The sequence below is a fragment of the Cygnus olor genome, chromosome 1, assembly GCF_009769625.2.
Source record: "Cygnus olor isolate bCygOlo1 chromosome 1, bCygOlo1.pri.v2, whole genome shotgun sequence".
Taxonomy (NCBI): Eukaryota; Metazoa; Chordata; class Aves; order Anseriformes; family Anatidae; genus Cygnus; species Cygnus olor.
The window spans coordinates 79917511-79939232 of NC_049169.1; the positions used below are offsets into that span (position 1 = coordinate 79917511).

General features: G+C 38.6%; 1 protein-coding gene across 1 annotated transcript in view; it reads left to right on the top strand.

Moving 5' to 3' along the window:
* SAMSN1 (SAM domain, SH3 domain and nuclear localization signals 1) overlaps positions 1 to 9695 on the top strand; it is a 37339-nt gene extending 27644 nt beyond the window's left edge. Inside the window, exon 8 of the mRNA XM_040566270.1 lies at positions 7939 to 9695. Within this exon, the coding sequence (XP_040422204.1) occupies positions 7939 to 8141 (203 nt within the window). The 3' untranslated portion in view covers positions 8142 to 9695. The remainder of the gene's footprint in view (positions 1 to 7938) is intronic.
* The last annotated feature ends 12027 nt before the right edge of the window (positions 9696 to 21722 follow it).

Sequence of the window (21722 nt, forward strand, 5' to 3'; positions counted from 1 at the left end):
ACTCTGGGCTAGTACTTAAAAAAATAAAGCTAAAAAGTAGTCAAGTACTAAAAAAAAATAGAGCTACAATGAGAGCTACAACAAGAATTTAGGTCAAGTTCTGAGAAACTTCAGCTAAGCATCTACTTAATTAGATACTCAGAAAAAAAAAAAGGAAAAAAAAATAGAAAAAAAAAAAAAAGATGTTTTCTTCTCCACTAATATTTGTGCAAATTCACCCCTATCCTGACCAGTTACTTCATCAGATGTGTATTCTCAATTGAGAAGCATCTAAAAGAGAAAAAAAAAAGGATACCTGGAAGAACAGGTATCTCTGCCTTCCTGTTTTATTTTAATATCAGGTCTTGTCAGCTGTCCAGTTTTTCTCTCCTCAGCATAGGTGGCTCTCCATTTGTCACTCCAGCACATGTACATACATATGCACATACCTGCAGGGACACATATGTCCTAATCTTTCTTTACATGAATTCTGTACATTAGTTTCTAAGAATGTCTCATCCATTCAACTTTCCCTGCAGATGTTCTCTAATCCACCCTTTTGTTTCCTTGTATTTCACTCTACATTTGTTTTTTTCTGAAACCCATTTCAATGCACAGTGTTTCCTGTTCTCTTAGTCAGCATCACTGAAATGTAAGTTTCTTGCAAACACATTGGAGAAACATTTAAAAGGCTTTCTTTGCCCAGCAGGACCAGTACTTCTTTCTTATCAGTACTTTTTGAGATGAGGGGCTAGAAAAGGACTCTTGAAGTGCTGTCTATATAGAGGTAGTGATTGAAAGAATGAATCTGGGAAAGAAAAGGTTACATTTTCCAAGAATTGTGTTGCAGGTATCCAGCTAGAAATCATATGAAAATGCATTCATTTCCTTAGTTTTCCCATGAATTGTGTACATGTATCTTTGCGTATATTTCCAGGTAATTAGCCTTGCCACACGTTCTGCACCTTTTATTGCATATGTTTTTCTATATCGATATTTAACAAGAAAAAAACATTAATGAAAAATGATAGATTGTAGTTTTACAGAGCTCTGCATCAGGGTGAAAAACAAAACCAAAACATAATGGTTTTCATCAGGCTATGCAAGTGTCAAACTATTCTGGGACATTGAGGATATGGTTTACTATTTATGCTTCTTACATAGCAAAAAGCATAGCAAGAAGACGCGTAATATTTTTAGAAGATAACAACAAGGTTTTCATTTTCTGAAGATGTGTTAATAACTTTATCTTCTACATAAACCTTTGCAAGAAGCAAATCTGTGAAGGACATGTCCCATACACTGAATATTGGAAAATTCACCTTAACTACCTAAATAGGGTTCTTCCCGGTTAGCAGCATGGGATTAAGTCACTTCTCTCCAGGTAAAACGGTAACCCTGATTATGTCTGTATGGCAGTTTAACACTTTAAATTGTTATAATGGTTCTGGAGAAAATAACATTAGATCTTATAGAGTGGCCCATGCTTCAAAATCAGTGACGATTTTTGATCAAGAGATGAAATGAATATTTGTTTCACATTCACTTGAGATAGGTATAAACAATCTTTAGAGTATCCAAATTCAATAAAATAGTTTTACCAGAAATTATGAATACTCACAGGGACCAAAACTAAGACATCTTTAAATGCCATCCCAGTTATAAGCATTCATTTCAGTCTGGGTGTCATAAGACTCCTGTATATTTTAAGATAAAACACAAATAAATAAGGTCTTGGTTATATAAATAAGCATGGTCTCTTGAATAAGGACTGAATCAAATCCTTCCCTCATCTGGTTGTCAAAGTTTGATGGTGCTTATCACATGACCAGTAGTGACAGAACAAAATTTAACAACCTGCTCTGAAAAGGAAGATATTAAAGACTAAAATTGATAGAAGTCATCTGTTAAGTAGCTATAATGAAAGATGGGGAGTCAAGTTTGGGCATAAGCTCAGCATGTGTCTGACCTTGTCCAAATCATTTGACCTCTTTGTGATTCTGTCAACCCAATTGGAAAATTGGGTTGAAAGAGCTGAGTGCTATTGTGAAAGTGAATTCTGCATCTCAAGTGAACTTTCCTAGGTCAATATTTTTTTTTCCTAAATGAGCATGACTGAGTCCAGCATAAATGATTTCTTAATTAAAATTGATTTTCTGCATTGTTTAGAAGTGAGCAGCATAATTACCCACAGTTACAAGGTAATCTGTTTACTGGCCAAAAGTGTTCTAGATAGAAGTTTAGCATTCTACCAGGTAAAAGTTCATTCTCTTTATAAGCTTCGTGAGAGAAAATAATAATAATAAAACCATAGATCACATTTACTATTCTAATCCCATCTTTCTCACACAGATTGGAATAGTTCCGTGTATTTGCATTAGATCCATGTTTCCACAAAGCATGTGTTTGATTAATGAATGGAGTCTCATCCATGAAGATATGCTCCAGAGCTGAAATGCAAGGGTTTCTGAGTGTTTGTGACTCTAATACTATTCATAAAAGCCAAGTATCCTGGAATGTAGCCTCATTTTACTTGATTCTGCTATAAATGTAATGATAAAACATGATTTTATATTTCTTTAATGCAATACCTGATATTGCTAAATGTCCAGATGTTTTTAGAGGGCTTTTCATTTCTTCTTCCTTTTTTTTTTTTTTTTCCCTGACATCTATTTTGCATTACACTAGGTGGTTTCTTCATGCCACATACCTGAGACTATATAATTCATGTTGCAGAATAAGCAAACAGCTATTGAATTTTGTAACAAAAGGACTCACAGCAATAGTTTCCACATTATATACTTCTCAAAGCCACCCAAAATGTATGATTTTTGGCAGTAAGAATATTTTCATCTTACATTTGATTTAGACCTCAATGAATTTAAGAGCAAAGATTTTACGTATCTCACATCAGGAATTAAAAACTGAGTTTTATTTAGGAAATGCTACCGAATAGTGTTTTGTTTTGTTTTATTTTGTTTTTTAAAATTTTTTCCTTCATGTTACTGTGCTATATTCTTTCTACCTTTCCTGTGAGTCAAGGCCCAAATTCACCATCTTCAAGTGCTTTATGTAGCAATACTATTCTAAAACTGCAAGGTCTTTGAAGCACTTCATGACCTTCTCCACCCTCCACAAATATCTTTTTAGATTTACTGTAAGTTGATCAGACCTATATATTTGGGGAAAAAAATGATTGGTTTCCATGAATTCATGTCTACGGAGGGAAAAAAAAAAAAAAAGAAAAAAAGCCCATTTTCATAAAGTATTTCTTAATAGCTTTCCATTCTTCTCCCAGATGGCTTCTAGACAGGAGATGGATGTCTGTGCTTTTGTAGGATGCTATTTTTAAAGTGAAGCAGTTGCTGAATGGTTAATGAATAAAGTAATAAAAGAAGTTTGCAACTTCTTTCATGACTGCTTCCCAGGACACACATTTGTGGGTGTGTGAAATAGGCTTGATTGTCTTCTCATTTAGGTGATGGAAGTCAAGAGGTTCATTCCTGAAGTCCAGTAGGTTATATTAGTCTGAAACTATTTAGAGTGAAAGAAGAATTAGACTTTGAATATGTGCATAGAGTTCATGTATAGGGGGAAAAAAAAAAAAAAAGGTACACATGTGCAATCTTGGGGATAATTATCTTACCCTTATCTCCCCAAATCCACTTCCTTAGCATGTTCTTTGTATCTAAGTGCCAGATCATACTCTAAATCCCACTGCCAGCATCACATAAGGTTTGTTTCTTATTTATTTTATTTGGACAGCAAAATAGCTGATGATACAGTTTTCAGTTCTTAGTTGTATTCCTTACATGAAGACCTAGCATCAAGAGTTCTACTTACACAGGGCTGTCCCTTTAAATCCGTGGAATTACACAATATCGTGTAAAGGTCAAATGGTGCAGAAAGATGATCTCCCCTCCTTCACTGTGGTAGCTGCAACCCTTTGACCTGTATGTAATATTCCCATATTCCAGGAAGCTCTCCCTTGCATGAATATTAGTATTTTTCACTTTTTTCAGACACATCTGTTTGCTTTCTGATTTTAGAGAAAAATAAGCTTATTTCTGTTTTCAGCATAAACTCTTCTCTCATACCTGTTCAGTATCTCTCCCACTTGTATTTTACTCTGAGTGCTGGAGAATCTTTGCCAGTGGGAAGAGAAGGCCCAACTGATGTCAATGCAACCTCTGCTATTGAAAGCAGAAGCTATGTCATTGACTCATCGAGTGCTATTTTTCACCTTATGTGTCTGTAAATATCCACTAAAGATTTACTCCTTTGATTCTCTGAAGTATTGCAGGTATACAGACCCACTTTGGGTCGTTCTTTTTCAAGAAGTATCACTATTTACTGCTTTACAATGATCCTTTCTGGTTTGTTGCACTATGAGTTTTTGTTTCATCTTAACAGTTAAGTGGTCTAATGGGTACAGGCACTCCAGGTTGATAGGTTGACCTCCTTCACACCTGGCTAGGTCTAACATCAGTTTTGAAGATGCACATCATTCTAGTTACTTGTTCAGTTGTGCTGCACTGCATCACCTTCCAGGAAAGCACACAAGTGACTCAGCCTAAAGCATCGCGCTCCTAGCCCATTTCACCTCCTGGGAAAATCTCATGAAGGCAGACTTGAGGGCATGCTCATGAAGTACGGCTTGCTGTTGGGTTGACCTTTTTTTTTTTTCTTTCATAAGACAAAATCTAAGCTTCAACCACTCATCTGAACATAATGACACTGGAGTCAGCGTGACCTCAATACATTCTTGAGTGGAATTGCTTTAAACGTAAGCTTAAAGTGCTTTCCTAATCAGGACTTTAAACTGATTAAAAAGAGGGGGAACGCTAGTGAAAGAAAAAAAAGATCTATCTCTGCCTGTGTTATGAACATTTATGTCATTGAATAAAAAATGTTCACTTCCAAGATCTAAATCATGAGGAAGATACATATGCATCACATATCCATTATCAAGTCTGAAAGCCTAACATTTTATTCAGTCGTCTGCATATAATACTACAGTCTAAAGTAGTATTAGAATATCTGTCAAAATGATCCATATTTTGGACCCTCTGGCCATACCATAGACAACAGTGACTGAAAGCTATGTATCTTATATGAAACTGCTTTGCTGTAGAAAAATAATAGAACTTCCATTTGTTGATAAGATAGTAGTTTCCGATGATTCTGCAACATTTAATGGCAGTTTAATTTTTATCAATTCATGTTTCCTGTGCATTGTATCTTTCTTCTGATGTCCAAAAGATTAAGACAGTAAACTTACCTTTACTAATGGGGAAATTGAACATGTATTTGTTAGAAGAAGGAACTAAGTAGAACTGAATGCGAAAACCAAAAGCTAAAAGAAATTTTAAAAAACAAACCAAAAAAAAGTAGTTGTTTTTTTTAGAACATCTAAAGCTGTATGCTATGCTTATTTATAATACTCAATATCCTGTTTAAGTGGTTTAGTAGATACTGCATAATATTTAAGTTGCTCATAAAAAAGAGAAAAATAACTTGATTGATTTCAGTATTTTCTTCTTAAATATGATTTTTTTCTTCAACTTTTTCTGTTTTGAACAAAAAATAGAAAATATATGTTCACTTTCCCAAACACCTGAGCATTATTGTTTTTCAGTTTTCAATGTAACAACAAAAAAAATCTTCTAGTGAGGAGACAGAAGTTTTACATTTCTGTTTCCTAAATAGAAATTTGTTATTCTCCTAAAACTGATCTAAATTCAGACTGAAAAAAAAAATAATCTCAGTTCCATGCTTGCTTGTGTCTCTGTCCCTGGAACACACAAGGGAAAGACACTGCTACAAAATAGTATAAGATGTTTTTCACATAGGAACTAGCTTAAGCTACCACAACCATTAACAGAGCACTACTGTAATACTAACAGAAGCAGTTTTTTTCTTTTTTTTTTTAATCCACTAGTTACTTGGTCTTCTTTCCCGCTGTAAAACAAGCAAAGTGGATAGAGATTCCTCTTTGACCTTGAAAATGTAAACAGGATTAACACTTTTCAGGTCACTGCTTGCCCGGGAAGCAGTTGATGCCCCAGAAGCTGATAAAAGTCCCAGCGAGTGGCATTAGGGCTGGTCGGGGATTACAGCAGAGGGAAGGGGAGCCCAGCCTGCTGCCGCTGAGGAGGTCTGCATGCAGCCGCCAGCTGGGCTCTGTCAGCCCACAGCGACCAAGGGTCACCTGGGTCCTCTTGGCACTGGCGGGATGGGTGCGAGAAGCTAATGACACAGTTTAGACAGGGCTTTACTGGGGCATCTGCCGTTGTTTGGGCTAAACTACTTCTGTTGCTACTAATAGCAGCAGTAATACCTTCTCTGCTGTAATTCCTTTTGTAATTCCTTACTGACTTATATCAGAAATCAATTGGACCCTACCCAATCAAATATTTTCCCTACAGAGATAACATTTGACATAGCAAACTACATTCTGTAAGGTGAGAGGAGATCAAACAGTTACAGATATCAATTAAATCCTCTGAAAGGTGCCCTCTGTCATGCAAAACAAAACAAAAAAAAGTGAAAATCTTTCTCATGTTGCAAAAGTTTATAATGTCTAATAGCTGAAACAAATGTCTGTAGAAATTTTCCTTCTGGAAATTTTATAATTCCATGCTGCTACCCTGGAACTAAACTAGATCTAGATTTCCAAGAAGGATGAAATCCTTCATGAACTAGGACTTCCATACTGCCTGTATTTGGACTGAGACAACTTAAATCTGACCAAAGAGTCAAAGCGAACTATTTAGCCATGGAGCAACAAGTCAGGTGAAATACGGGAACTTTCTTTGCAAAAGCAAAAAGGTACCATTTTTCAGAGGATTAAAATCTGAGGTAAAACCTTTTATTCCTGTAGGATCTGTTCCTCATACTTTGGAAAGTAAGCCACAGTTTGAAGTAAAAACACAGTTACTGGAGAGCAATAGGAAAAGAAAGAGAATGACAGAAAGAGATTTTAGATTTAAACCTTGTTTTCTGAAGAAATTTACTGTGAGTAAACATCATGTATTTTACAGCCAGAAAATACAAACATGAACTTTAACCACAGGATACATTAGATTCATGATATACAGGTATATCCTGTCTGCAACACACCAGCTTGTTGAGCTCTGTTGAGAGGTCTGCCGATACTCTTCCTGGCCTGCAGATTTTTGAGTTTGAACAGATTAGTTATGCAGCAAGCTAAACAAGGACACATTATTTGCAAGATTTTCTGCTTCTACTTAGTTTTGAAACGGTGTTCAAAAAACATAGCAAGAATTAAGCATCTAAGCTTTCTCTGAGGCCTTTGTGTTTTGGAAAATATCCTTTTGGCTACCAAGCTAAGTTTAGGAAGTTTCCATCAGCCAGCCACTCCCACTGAAAAATCAAGTGCTTTAGGAAATCTGATTGCCATATCTTTAGGCTGAGCACTTCTAAAGACCAGCCAATTATATCTTGCCATGCAATACACAGAGTAGGTGAAATGGTGGGAATTACATTCAAAAGACACAGCACCTGTCATTCATGTATTATAAACAAGGCACAGTATGCTGCATGGTTAACTAGGATGTTGCATGAGCAGGATCGGGAATGCATGTGTGTGGGAGGGGAAAGGCTACTTACTCTATTGTGGGCATGGTGACCATGCATGGTGACTGGTGCACCTGTGTACAGTCTGAAGGATGAGGCCAAAGTCTCAGGCATTCATCTCTGAGCAACATAGTACGGGATCAATGCCAACCTCAACAGCAACTTAGATGCTCATGTCATCATATTTTTAGTTCTTTGATGCTGAGGTTTCTGATTCTGATAGACAGAAGATATTGATCAAGCCATGTTTATATTACCTACTCTTTTTCTACAGTTTCTCAAGATCAGCCACATTGCTGTCTCAAACTCTTTCACAGAGTACTTATTTTGACATTTTTTTTCTTATTTTGTTCTCTCTAGTTGAACAGCAGACAAGTGAGGGGGGTCAGGAGATGCGGAGCTTAAGCCCTCAGCCCAGTTTTGACAAATCACAGTTAAATGACTGCCCAAGAGATTCTGGCTGTTACATCTCATCAGAAAATTCAGATAATGGTAAAGAAGAAGTAGACGCAGAAACCCTGTCTGACATGGTGCAGTCAATAACAATCACTGAGTCAAACTGATTCTGTTAAGCTGTATTTCTGCAGATGCTCAGAAAAGGCAAACAGATAAGTGAAGTTGATTTGCTGGTATGGTGGCACAAAAGCAGAACACAAAATGCTCTCAACACTGAAAATCTACTTCTGTCTGATGTATGATGCTCTAGACTGCTACATGTGTGGACACCTGAGAGCTAAATCTTAGCTGATAATATGAATATCTCATGCTTTTCTTTTCAATGAATCCACAGACATTTCACTGAAAAAGTTTATACATACATATTTATATATATATTTGTACAGCAAATGCATTTTTTATGATAATAGATAATTGTTTCATGTAGTGGTACATAACCTGGATGTTAATTTCTGGAACTGTCTCAAATGTAAATATTGTATATATTTATTTTTAAAAGATATGGATTAATCACACTGTCTCTTTTTTCAGATTGTTTTGCTGAGATTTGTACAGAAAATGTTTGCATTGACATAATATCACAATAAAAAATTGATACATTCACATTCTACTTCAAAAAGTACCAACCTAATTCTCATTAATATTAAAGCTATTTCAGACCATTCTTCTCCAAAATGGTCTCTAAAGTAGACTATTTCTTACACTTTATCCTGGAGGTACAGAAGAACTGTAGTATGAATCTGAATCAAGCTTTTTGTGTTCATCATCTTTTAGAGAGCATAGCCATCTGAATTCTTTATGCACTGGCAATTTGTATATTGTTATTTCACAACTGTTCTCATTCTTTCCAAGCATTATAAAGACAATGAAAGCTTGAAACAAACAAAAAAAAATTTGTATCAATACTATGCTTTTATGAACGTCTTCTGTGAAACTCTTGCCTTTTGTGTGTGGTTTAAAGTTTGTTAAATGAGCATTTGTTCGTACAGAACTCAGAAGCTAATATGCTTATTGTGCATTATTGTCTTTTATATGAGATTTAATTGTCATTTCCCAGTATATTTTGCACTGGAATACACATTATATCTGCCTGTCTTCTTTTAGAGTACTTCCTTAAAAAATAAAAAAAATCATATGTTTGAGCCCTTTATAAACTACTTGATTTTCAATGCGGTCATTACATTGCAAAGATGGCTCTGTTCTAACACTAACACAGTAAATGGCAAATCCACTTAATATTTTTATCATGCATAATCACCTGGGTATCAAATCAATACAGAAACTTCATGCTCACCAATTAGTCACACAATTTTCATAATTTAAGGCATTTTGCATTCATGTTAAATAGTTTCCACAGATTGATGACAAATCATTTTCAGAAGAGATGAAACATGGAAAGTTCCACCCTCAAAATAGTATTTCTGAAGAATTTGTAAACAAATGGAAAACTCTTCCCCCCTGCCCCCCCCCCGCCCCCCCCCCACTTTTTTTTTCTTCCCTAATGAAAATGCTTCCTGTGGTTGTAGTTCCCTCATATGGCTCCTGCTGTCAGATTCCTAATACACAGATCTGCTTTGAAGGTTATAGTATCAAAACAGCAATTTTAGAAAACTACATATATTACATTTCAAAAGACTTGAAGTAAATAAACTTGGTTTAGTAAAGTAAAGAAGCATGGGAGATGCTTGACTTGTTTCTGGTTTTAACTTACCTTTTATGCTTTGGCTGGCAACGATAGTTATCATTTAGCAGCAGTGACCTCATATTTCCAGGTGTGCTTGGGGATGCACAAGCCTATGAAGGGATGAAGTACATGTCAGCTTGTATCAAATAGCTATATTTTTTTCTTAATGCTTTTCTAACCATTAGTGTGTCATCACAGGTGGTACTTAATATGATTTTGATAACTTTTTCTGAAAAAATGTTGTTGAATTAGCTTCTACCATCTCCTCATTCTAGGGAAGGACTGAAGTCTGCTTGACTTCCTCTAACAGGAGCTTTATGGATTATGACAGGGATTATGACTGTCAAGAAACAGCTAAGCTAGCTGGGTCAAGGACTAACAACCTGAGAGACCAGAGATGTGCCATGATATACTCTGAGGAATGTTTATTTGCGTTAGTTTGCAAATGAAAATAGGTCTCCTTAATTAGTTACAGCGAGACAAGCAGAGCAAAATACCCAACTACTCTTATTATTTTACAATAATCAAACCCTGCATAAATTTAGGCTGATGGCAAGAGGTTAACTAACATCTAAGGTTAACTAGTCGGTAACTATGAGCATGAGCTGTGGTTGAACCACTTCTGCCTCTAATCAGCAAGACTGTCCAAAGGGCTTCTTGTTGAGAAAAAATGTGTCAACTGAAAGCTTGTTCAACATATTTGTAACTTCCTGTGAAGGCAGAGAAGATTAGATCGCAAGCTGAGAAACTTCCGTTCTCTCAAGCTATTCCGAGAAAAAGAATGAGGAAATATCATACCACAAAGGAAAAAAATGCGTATTTCCTATAAGAAGCATACCCAACCTTCTTTCATCTCTCAGTGGTCTTGTTAATCACAGTGATCGTGGATTAAACTATCTAAGCATAAACAGTCCTCTTGCTGTCTTTTATGCTGGCTAACCTTAATAATAATATATATATAATATATGTTTCTTTTTAAAGCTGTACCTATTCTAGGAGCTCTTAGTCTGATGGAGAACTGAGATGCTTTTGAGGAGTCTTTAAAATGTACCAGAGACAGGGACGAGAAGCAAGCAGGGGTTTTGTTCCTCTCTGTCACTTGCTCACAGCTGTCAAGTCCCTGTTCATTTTTTAACTTTCCTCTGTGATTAAGGAGGACTATAAGGTCTTTAAGCCTCTTATTTGGAAATAACTGAGAGTCCACTCTTCCCAGCGATTATAAAGCATACAAAAAAGACGCAAAAACATCCAGTAACAGAAGAAACCAAGCCAACAAGGCGAATCTCACTGAAGCCAGAAGTGGCCCTGCTAGTCTTCAGCTGGTGGGGATTTCCCCTGCTGCAGAGGGACATGGTGCAGGTGCAGAGGACTTCCCCATAGGGTTGCTGTGCCAGGCTTGCTGCTGGCACGTGTGCTGCCACTCACCCTCAGTCAGCCAGTGACTCAGAAAGGCCAAAGGGAGCTGCAGAAAAGTTGAGGTGGTGACAAGCCCCCTTGCCCCAAGGGAAGAACCACCTCTGGTCAAGGTTAGCGTTGCTTTTTGCATCATTGCTTCATGTTCAGCTCCGTTTGACTGCTGTTCCCAGCTGGCAGAACGTTAAAGGAGGCCTGCTCTGTTGCCAGAATTGGTAGCAGCACAGTGGACCATGGTCCTGCAACCCAGGCAGACTAGCCTGAAGATCCTGGGAATCAACATCCTATTCTATCTAAAACTTTTGACACGGTCCCACATGACATCCTAATCTCTAAATTAGAAAGATATGGTTTTGAAGGGTGGGTCATCCGGTGGATAAGGAATTGGCTTGATGGCCAGACCCAGAGAGTAGTGGTCAATGGTTCTATGTCCCAGTGGAGACCAGTGATGAGCAGTGTCCCTCAAGGGTCTGTCTTGGGACTGGTGCTTTTCAATATCTTCATCAGTGACATAGACAATGGGATTGAGCGTACCCTCAGCAACTTTGCAGATGACACCAAGCTGAGTGTTGCGGTTGATACAACAGAAGGAAGAGATGCTATCCAAAGGGACATGGACAGGCTGGAGAAGTGGGCCCATGTGAACTGCATGAGGTTTCACAAGTCCAAGTGCAAGGTGCTGCACCTGGGTTGGGACAATCCCAGACAGGACAGGCTGGGAGAAGAACTCATTGAGAGCAGCTCTGCAGAGAGACTTGGGGGTTTTGGTGGATGAAAGGCTCAACACGAGCCAGCAGTGTGAACTTGCAGCCCAGAAGGCCAACTGCATCCTGGGCTGCATCAAGAGGTGTGACCAGCAGGTTGAGGGAGGTGACTGTCCCCCTCTACTCTGCCCTCGTGAGGCCCCACCTGGAATCCTGCATCCAGGTCTGAGGCTCCCAGCGCAAGAAAGATGTGGGGCTGTTAGAGCGGATCCAGAAGAGGGCCACAAAGATGATCAGAGGGCTGGAGCACCTCTCCTGTGAAGAAAGGCTGAGAACTGGGGCTGTTCACCCTGAATAAGAGAAAGCTCTGGGGACACCTCATTGCAGCCATTCAGTACTTAAAGGGGTCTTATAAAAAAGATGGAGAAGGACTTTTTACTCAGGTAAATAATGATAGGACAAGGGGGAATGGTCTTAAACTGAAAGAGGATAGATTTAGAATTAGACATTAGGGGGAAATTCTTCACTGTAAGGGTAGTGAGGCACTGGAACAGGTTGCCAAGAGAAGTTGTGGATGCCCCCTCCCTGGAGGTGGTCAAAGCTAGGCTGGATAGGGCCTTGGCCAACCTGATGTAGTGGGTGGCATCCCTGCCTATGGCAGGGGTGTTGGAATTAGATGATCTTTAAGGTCCCTTCCAACCCAAGCCATTCTATGATTCTACAGGCTTTGCCACCAAACTTCTGAAGGTGAGCAGCCATAAATGCACCTGTGTGACATTAGAAACAAGGAGGGTTTTGCATTAATTTTGCAAAGTTGTAAATGAATATATGGATGTGGGTATACTAGTGGAAATTCTGAAGGAGACTATTTTCCTTTACACTTTTTCAAGTACTACTAGCAACACACAAAACCAAATAAGCTACAAACAAACTGGATTGTGTACTTACTTGCACTCAACTCCACACTTCACTTGTCCTGTGGTCCTTCAGGGCTACCTGTACAAGTGGCCCTTCATACAGTTTCTCACTATCCAAGAGCACATTGCTTGTTCCTGCTATTATGGAGCTATACAAGGTCCACAGCAACAAAAAATAATTTGCATGGGAGGTTGACGTCACCTTTTGGTCTCCAATGTACCTCTGGTATCAAAGATTGCCACAAATGATTCTCTATGCAAAGGTTGCCTATACTTTTTCTCAGGTCACAGACTCATTGCACAATGAGGGCAGGAAGTTACCTCTAGAAATTTCTAGTCCAACCCCCTACTCAAAGCAAGTCTAGCTGGATCTGTTTGCTCAGAATTATGTCCAGCAGTCGCAAATTATTAAAGGACTGGAAATCACACAGCCTTTCTAGGCAACACATGCCAGATTTTTTGTTTGTTTGTTTGTTTTTGCTGAGAGCCCAAGACAATATTGAAAGAAAGAAAGAAAAAAAAAAAAAAAAAAGGGATACCTCAGCTGCTGTGGACCAGGCAGGCTAGTTTCTGGATGTCACTAGGTTAATGGGATGAGTACAACCTGACCCTTTCCCTGGGAACTGGTTGTTCCATCAGGTCAAGGTCAGTATAGCTCTTTCAGTCCACAGACACACACACACGCCTTTCCTCTCTGCCCCTTCCTCCTCCCAAATCTGTGATATAAACATATAATGGAGGAAACAGACCTTTTTGGTGCCTTGTAAGCAAACCTAATACAGTCTTGATGGCAGTTTCCCAACTGATTCATACATCATGATGAATGGCTGCACCTTCTCTACTATTAGAGGGAAGTGGTTCCATCATGTCTAGTGACAGCATGACAAAACCTCTGCCTCCTTTTCACAGCTCAAAGTTGAGGTTTTGAGTTACATTAGCCACTGAAGAGGTTATTTGCATCACTCTCTGATGCCTGCTGGCTACGTAGTTGTTGTATAACTGCTTTGTGCAATGATGGTTTTTGGTCAGTTCCGGGAATGTTACTTATGATGGGTATAAGCGTCTTCTTTTGTTCTAAGAGTTTCTGCTGCATGACATGTTCACTTGCATCCCTGATCTTTGGTGCCTTGTTGGTAATGAGCAGATCATTCTCTAGCTAGCATCCTTGCTGCAGATTGACAATCAGCCAGTGATTCTGTCAACCTCTGTATTTTACCTGGCCCTAGAGAAAGGGCTTGTCTATTCATTGGAACACCAACGAAAGCGGTGTAAAATCTTTTATTTCTTCCTGTCTGGGAAAGGCCAAGAAGTGCCTCTCCAAGCACATAGCTAAAGGGAATGGGAGATAGTAATATATTGAAGGAAATACAACTGGTAAATATGCAGTTACATCAGTTACACATAATAAACAGCAGTCATTATAATGAACCTGAATCTCTTGGGAAATACATATTCTCTAGAAGAAGGAAGTAGGTGGGAGGAGGTCCATGATAGGCTAGAAGGTCATTTCATTTTCTTTGGTTGGGCAGAGTTTGGTCTGATGTTGGTTTGATTTCATGGTAAGCATGAGATCTGTCTGGTGAGAGCAAGAGTACAGAAAATCTGCCTGTGACAGAAGTCATGTGTAAATGAGGGGCTAAAGGGCTGGAGAGGAAGTGGTGTGCCTTACCAGTCCACATACCTTGGCTGCTCAATTTGAACTTGGCTGGTGTCCCACAGTTCATCTGTTCACTGGGCAGAGCCATGTGTCCTCACTTCCTCAGGCCCATGCCCCATGCCAACCAACTACATTAATGCTCCCACTCACTGGTGCTCTGACCCAGGGCTGTGGGATACCTTGTTTTTCCTCAAATGATCCACATTCAGAGATCTCAGATTTCAAAGTTTGGTTCTCCATGGGTCCTCTGTGTTTGCAGTGAGTTAGGATTAGTTGAATCCTTACCACTATCCCATTAGTTTCCCTTTGGAGAAGCTGGAGAACCCAAATTTTCCAGAATAACTGTCCCCATTCCTCAGTCAATAGTTTCTGGAGATCTCCACATATGGCTCTCACACATGGCTCTCTTGTCATGTGCCATGCATGTCTTTTGGGTGGAACGTCAAGGGTGTAGAACCACTGTGCAAGGTCAAGAACATGCAAGGCCATGGGGCAGTTTTGCCAGACTGTGGGCAAGCTGTTTGGCACTATTTGGCTACCAGTCATGTCCACATCGCTGAGGGAGAAAGCAGAAGGACTTCGACATGAATCATTCCCAGCTCTTAGCTTTCCTGCAGAAGAAGCCAAACTGTACAAACCACAGTTACCCTAAATGCAAACTAACATACAAGCATTAAGAGTTAGTTGATGAGGTAGGATCACGTTTGGACTGGAGACCCAAGTAATACAGCAAAATATATTCAGTCGTCATGACAGCCAGCCTGTGCTGCTTCTGCTGTCTCAGTTTTCTAGGCACCTTCAGCTCGATGCTGCTGACCTGTTTTGGATGCCCCAGCCTTTTACCACTTCACTATGAAAAGAAACAAGGTACTTGTAAGTTGTGTCTGTGATATACATTATATCACAAATCTCTCTGAAATGTTCACCATCATATTTGAGAGCAGTCCCTTGCCGGCTATCAAAAAAAAAAAATCCTCCAGGGAAAGCACCTCTTAAAATACTATCAGCAATAACCTTACACTTTACAGAGTACAAATGTAAAAGAAACAGTAAGAGAAAGCCACTCGTGTGGGGAAAATATGCTTTAGAGAAAAATGAATACAACAAAACTGAGGAACTTGCACGCTTTTAGAGAAATCTCTCTATATATTACCTGAATATTTTATCTCCTTCTAAGTTTGGTCTCATCTCTAATTCGAGGTGAATGACTAGCATCACTTTTTAGACTGGCATATTAAAATAAAATGTAATTTACCAGAAGAGTAGTTATCTCCCTTTAAATACTTTTGTGGGGAAAAAATATACAGCAAATACTTATTTTACTTTCTTCACTATGCCTAGCTATGTGACTATTTAAAGACAGTGAAGTAGGATCAGAAGGATCTAGAAGATTTTTAGTGTAACTGATAGCTCAGTACCAGTGAATGAATACTATGAGCATTCCCGCAGGACATCTACCTTCCTTCTTAGTTTGGTTTCATTTTTAGATAAAATGTATTAACAATCTTTGCTCACTTCAACTTTGTTAAGCAAAACATACTTTTTACCCTAGAAAAGGTTTCTATCTGGGGCTTCGGAGAGGGTACTTTTCCATTTTGTTTTCAAAATGAAGGGAAAGCTATCGCTAATGGAAGTGGTTGTGTGGTTTGTCAGCTATGGTTTCCCTTCATTAGGAAATAAAATGGGAAAATCAACTGGTTTGTATAGAATTTGTGGACATACGTGGGACTTAGTTAAGGAATCATAAAATACTCTATGTTATGAAAAGCATTAAGTCTACAATTATATTGATGAGGCCCTACAAGTGGTTAGTGAGGTCTGTGAGAGGAAGGACAACAGCTGAGCGTCTACAGAATAGGACCCATGTATGAGAGCAGATGTTTATACTCTGACTTATGCTTTTAATATAACAGTGAGTACGTGTTTACTACAGCTCTGGTTTGTCCTGTGAGATGGACAAGCCACCTATAATTCTTGCATAAACTCAGTTCCTACAGCACCATAATTTCATATTTTACTCTGGAGAAGGACCTAAGTCTTGCACAACTGTCAGAGATGTTAGACATTGTTTGCCAAAAATAAACAAATTTGTGTGAGACGTGATTCAACAATTTAAGATCCTAGATAACAGGATTAACTACATACTGTACAGTAATTCACAGTTTCAAAATTGAGTACAGGAGATCATTTAATTAAAACCTGTTCAACTGAAAATCCTATTTATCTGAAACAAATGTTTGCCCTATCTATAATATCAACAAACTATTCACATAAGTAACTAGCAATAAACAACAGAAAGCACAATGAATGTCAATTAACACAATTTGCTTTCAAATAAACTTGCAGTTTATGTATATAGCTTTAGTACTGTCCTGTGTATCCATTATAAAGGTCAATTAACCTCAATTGCAGCTAGTCAGCTTGTTCTAAAACAAAATCAGCATATGATACCGTTTGCTTTTTTTTTTTTTTTTTCTTTTTAATCAGCATCTCAGCACTTCAGTTGCCTGGGATGGAAGAATTTCTAAATAGTTACAAGTCTTTGCTGAAAGTTTTATTTTAGGAAATGACAACATAAATTAGAGCGAGAATGTCAGAATGGATGAAATTGGTAAGGTGTCACAGAGTGGCTGCATAAAGCTTTTAAAAATATTCATTATTCAGCATATAATCATGGATTCAGAACAACAAAGAGCTGTGGTACGTCTGTGCCTCAGAGGATGAAAATCTTCCTAAGTAGAGCTTTCAATGTATACGCTAATCCAAGACTACACTAACAAATCCCTTGAAATGGAAATCCTTGCTGAAAATGGCCTGTATGCTTTAAACACTATCAAAGTGTTTTTCTTTTTCTTTTTTTCCCTCTCCCCTTTGGCTGCAGAATGTCAGCATTTATGGTAAAAGTCAATCAGGTGCTCACTTGTTCTGCTTAATCAGGAAGAAATGTTACCACGTGGGTACTGGAAGCTCTCATCTGGAATTATTCAAGCATCACTAACTCAAAGAACCATTAATGTTGTAGAAAGCAAAGGCAATTGGTGAGAAGTCCAACATACCAGTCTCTGAAAGAGGCAGACACATGCAACTTCCAGTGAGTGCAATTTGTAATTCCACTCATGGAAATACAGCCCAAAATACATTAGACTTAGAGGAATGCTTGTTTTATCAGATATTAATAATTACATTGATCATCAAAAACAAAAACAAAAACAAAACCCAGCATCAATTATTGATCATTTTACATGACCCGGTCTGGTGGCCATTCTAGCCACAACCACTGAGTCACAACAATCAGCCTGTCCACACCAGCCACTGAGTCAGGCTGATATCCAACCTGCCTGGGTTTGAGAGGCTGTTAATGTGAAAGGAGGTGTCTGACATCATGAATCACAATTCTAGCCCTAACAGATGCTTTTAGAGTCTTTTTGATGCTGATGGTACTTACAAAATTACAGTGGTGTCTTCTCTCTTTAGAAAAGAAAACATCCAAGATTGTAAAATGACCTAGGGGGAAAAAGATTACTTTCTTGGAGTGTACTAAAAAAATAAAAAATAATATATATATATATATTCACAAAAGGTTAGCAGGGGCTCTGTGCCTTCTGTGTCCTTTATAAACTCTGTCTTTGCTGTAGGCAGACAGCATTCAGTGCTACAGTGCAATTTTCCTGATGCTACTGCTACTGAGGCTCATGCAATATCAAAAACTATGCTAAAACTTGAGAACATAGTTATACCAGACATAAAACTGTAGGAAAATGCTTCTTTTTCTGGGTAAAATTCAAGTGTGTCCCTAAGGCCTATGAAACACGTGCTTATTATTGCAAACTCAGAACTACAATGTCTCTTAACTACATTACAGTATCCGGACTCACTGCCCCTTCCTGCTTCAGAGCTCAAACCTTCCTAAAGGTGATCTTTAGTTGCCATTTTGTTGATATAGCAAGCATCAAACTCCATTACACTACTCGGACTTACTAGCACTAAATCAGTCAAAAGAGCAACTAATCTTCACAAGAAAGAGTCAGATCCTTGGCTGATGGGTATGTGCTTTCAAAGTTCAGCTACAAATATGAACATTGTTCATGACTGCTAAAGGAGTCAAAAACTTACTTTTACTTTGTTGACAGTGCTAAAAGAAGCCTTCCTCAATGAAAGTCAGTGTTTGAATCTTAGCATTATGGTTTCAGCATGACAGAGAGAAAGAGATGCTTGTAAGGGTTAGCTAAAGATGAATGGTTGATCTGTATGGACCAGGCTAGAAATCTGTTCCTCATCCTTAAATTTATTGTAAAAAGAGAAAATGTACAGTTATTGATCCAGGATATGCTGAGATGCTGCAGTTCCTTCAACAGGAAAAAATATATATATATTTACTACAATTTCTCACTGGCTGAAAAACTTTGCAATTAAACAGTTTTGTACCTCCATCAGAACTCTTTGCAAGAGGAAAATCTGCCTTGTAAATCATGGTGTTTAGCCTGGTAGACTTATAAGAAACAGACAATCTGAATCAGCCAGCTTGGAGTAAGGTAATACCTCCTAAAAGCCATCCTGAACATCATCAGAGTTTTGTGAAACAACATTTTGATTAGCTAAGTGAAAATGAATCACAAGTGTTGGCATACAGCTATGCTATCATTTTATTCAAAGAATGATCAATTGGTAGCAGAGTGATGAAACATTAAACAGAAGGATCAATTCAAGACATTATATTCTTACAATACTCCTCGATCCTCTACTCAAGACCTGATAGTTTCCACAAGACTTATCAGACATGGATGATAATTACAAAGATATGGTAATTGAGGGCATTAAATCAAGCATGTGAGCTAGATCTGCTGTCACAGCAAGAATTCCTTCATTGAGAACTGGCAGAGAAGGATTTCTTTCTCCTTCGACTGGCACAGCAGGATCGTCATCCAGCCACTGGCACAGTAACAGGTTCCACTTTAAATCTATCCTATCTACACCCTGTTGAGGTAATTCAGTTAATTGCGAGCATCGGTCTTTGGAGAAATCTTTCATACTGCTAGTTATGTCCTTGGATGAGTATGGGAGCAATCAAGCACAGCAGCAGCACACAAATGCCTGCTAGATCAGGAATCACTGTTATGGAGCCAAGAGTCCACTTAAGCACTGAGGAACCAAGAAGTCCACAAGATCATCTGAGCTTTTAAATACTATAAATTACCCAGGAGGGAGGTGCTGTAAGCATAAATGTTCACCATGGCACGAAGCACTATTGAGGGGAAAAAACTAGCCAGAGCATGACTTGACAATTTAGAAAATTTGATACTAATCTTAGTTTGTGAAACTCCTCTTTTTTTTTTTTTTTTTTTTTTTAAGAATAAAAAGAAAGGAAAAAAGATACTGAATACAACCCAATGAATTGCAAGGAAGGCCAGACAAAACATTCACCCAGACAGCTGAGACACAGTTCTTTCACAGACTGTGCCAATATTGACTTCCACATAAAGTCCTATTTTTTTTAACAGAAAAGGTTAACCTTCCACAATTTACTTGCTCATGAAATATAAGGTGAACAGAGACACTGATGCAAATGATCCAGTATATTAAAAAATGCATTGAGCCAGGAAACATTCAAAGTTCTGTTATAAATTATCTTTTAAGGTCTGGGAGAGTAGACACAGTGGCTGCGCCAAGTCCTGCTAACAGGAATAGGTGGATTTAGATGGAATTTGCTTTTGGGGTTGGTCTCTAAATGATTAAGGGGCTTCCTGTCCCACTCATACTTCAAAGATTTTTTAGAAAAGGTTATGGATAGCCTATCAAGTTGTTAAGAACTGAGTATCAAAGTAGACATGGCCAACTGAATTTCAAAGGCGCATGGTATCAAAACAATTATTTGATCCCTTCCTATCCTACAAAAGTTATCTCTATCATTTATAAGGTTGGAGAGAAACAGGCCAAGTTGGCTTGGTTTACTTTTGATGTGAACTCAAAACAGTAGGCAGTGGTGTTTCTCGTTCCTTTATTGCATTCAGACAGCAACCAGAGAAGTAACCAAGGACGAAAAGCGAAGAACCACATTAGTATGCTGCTGATTTGAACACAGCTTTTCTGCTTCTCTCCCTGGCCCAGAACACTAGGCAGAGGCAATCACAGCCCCCTCTATTTTTAACTTCTATTCCACTGAGTCAGAGAATTTGAACTGTGCTAATACTGGGAGTCTGAAAGAGCAGGAGCCCATGAAGAAATTCCCCCAAACTTCCCACTGAGTGGGGAGCCTGTAGGTGTCAGGGCCTTATGTAAGGCTTGACTTCATGAAGTAGTCCATGTGGGGCAGTAATACTGCACCAGGTCTCCGTGCAGACAACTTTACTCTGCTATGATACATTCATTTTTTCCTGTTTATGAAGAAACTAGAGTTGTGGAGAAAGGCTTTGTGCAGGTGATCAGTTCCAGTTAAGCCCCATACCATTACAATATTCAGGCATGTACTTTTTGGAGGAGGCAAATCTTTGCAAAGAGGAAATTGCTAAACTCCATAATCAGAGTTTAGAAATGGGACAAATATGTATAGCATAAGTCCTTCTCTCCATATGGCTGCCCTTAGTAGTTAGGATTGCAAGTTGCCAACAGCTGCTCAGATTAATGGAAAGGTTTTGATACAGAGTGGGATGGCCTTTAAAATTAATTGAATTTATCCTTTAAATATGAGTAATATGCTACTTCCTATCTGGTGACAAATGAGGGGGACAAAATCAGAAAGGCAAACAAAATAAATAAATCATTGTGTACAAGATCTGATTTAGAGATATTTGTTATGTAGCAATAGGGGACCACTCTTGTCTAGCTTAGCTGTTGAAATTGATACAGAACAGGGTCAGTGTTTGGATGGCAAGAGAATGCCCCAGGAGAAGGATTTCCTCTGACAGCTATATTGACCCTCACTAACAAAAAATGCCACAGAAATGCTGGATTTGAGCAGAATTTTGAGGAGCCTTGCTCCTGCCTTCAGTCGGGTTATGTGCATCCAGCGTCCCACACCATGGCAGTTCATTGCAAAGCCAAAAGAGAGAGCAGACTGTGGTCAGCTGGGTTTGTGTGTCGCGGTTCCTTGCTCAGTGCATGAGGTTTTTGTTAGGGCCATGCAAGTTCATCAGTCAAGCGCGGAGCAATGCAGACACCATGTCCTCATATGTTCAGGCGCTATTTACAAGCCACGGTATTTTAATACATTATGTAGTAACCAAAGCTGGTTTCTTCTACTCCTGTCAGAAAATAAATTGGCAGTAGCGATTTTTATAACTCCACTTTCTCAGATATTTCAAATCAAAAGATAACTT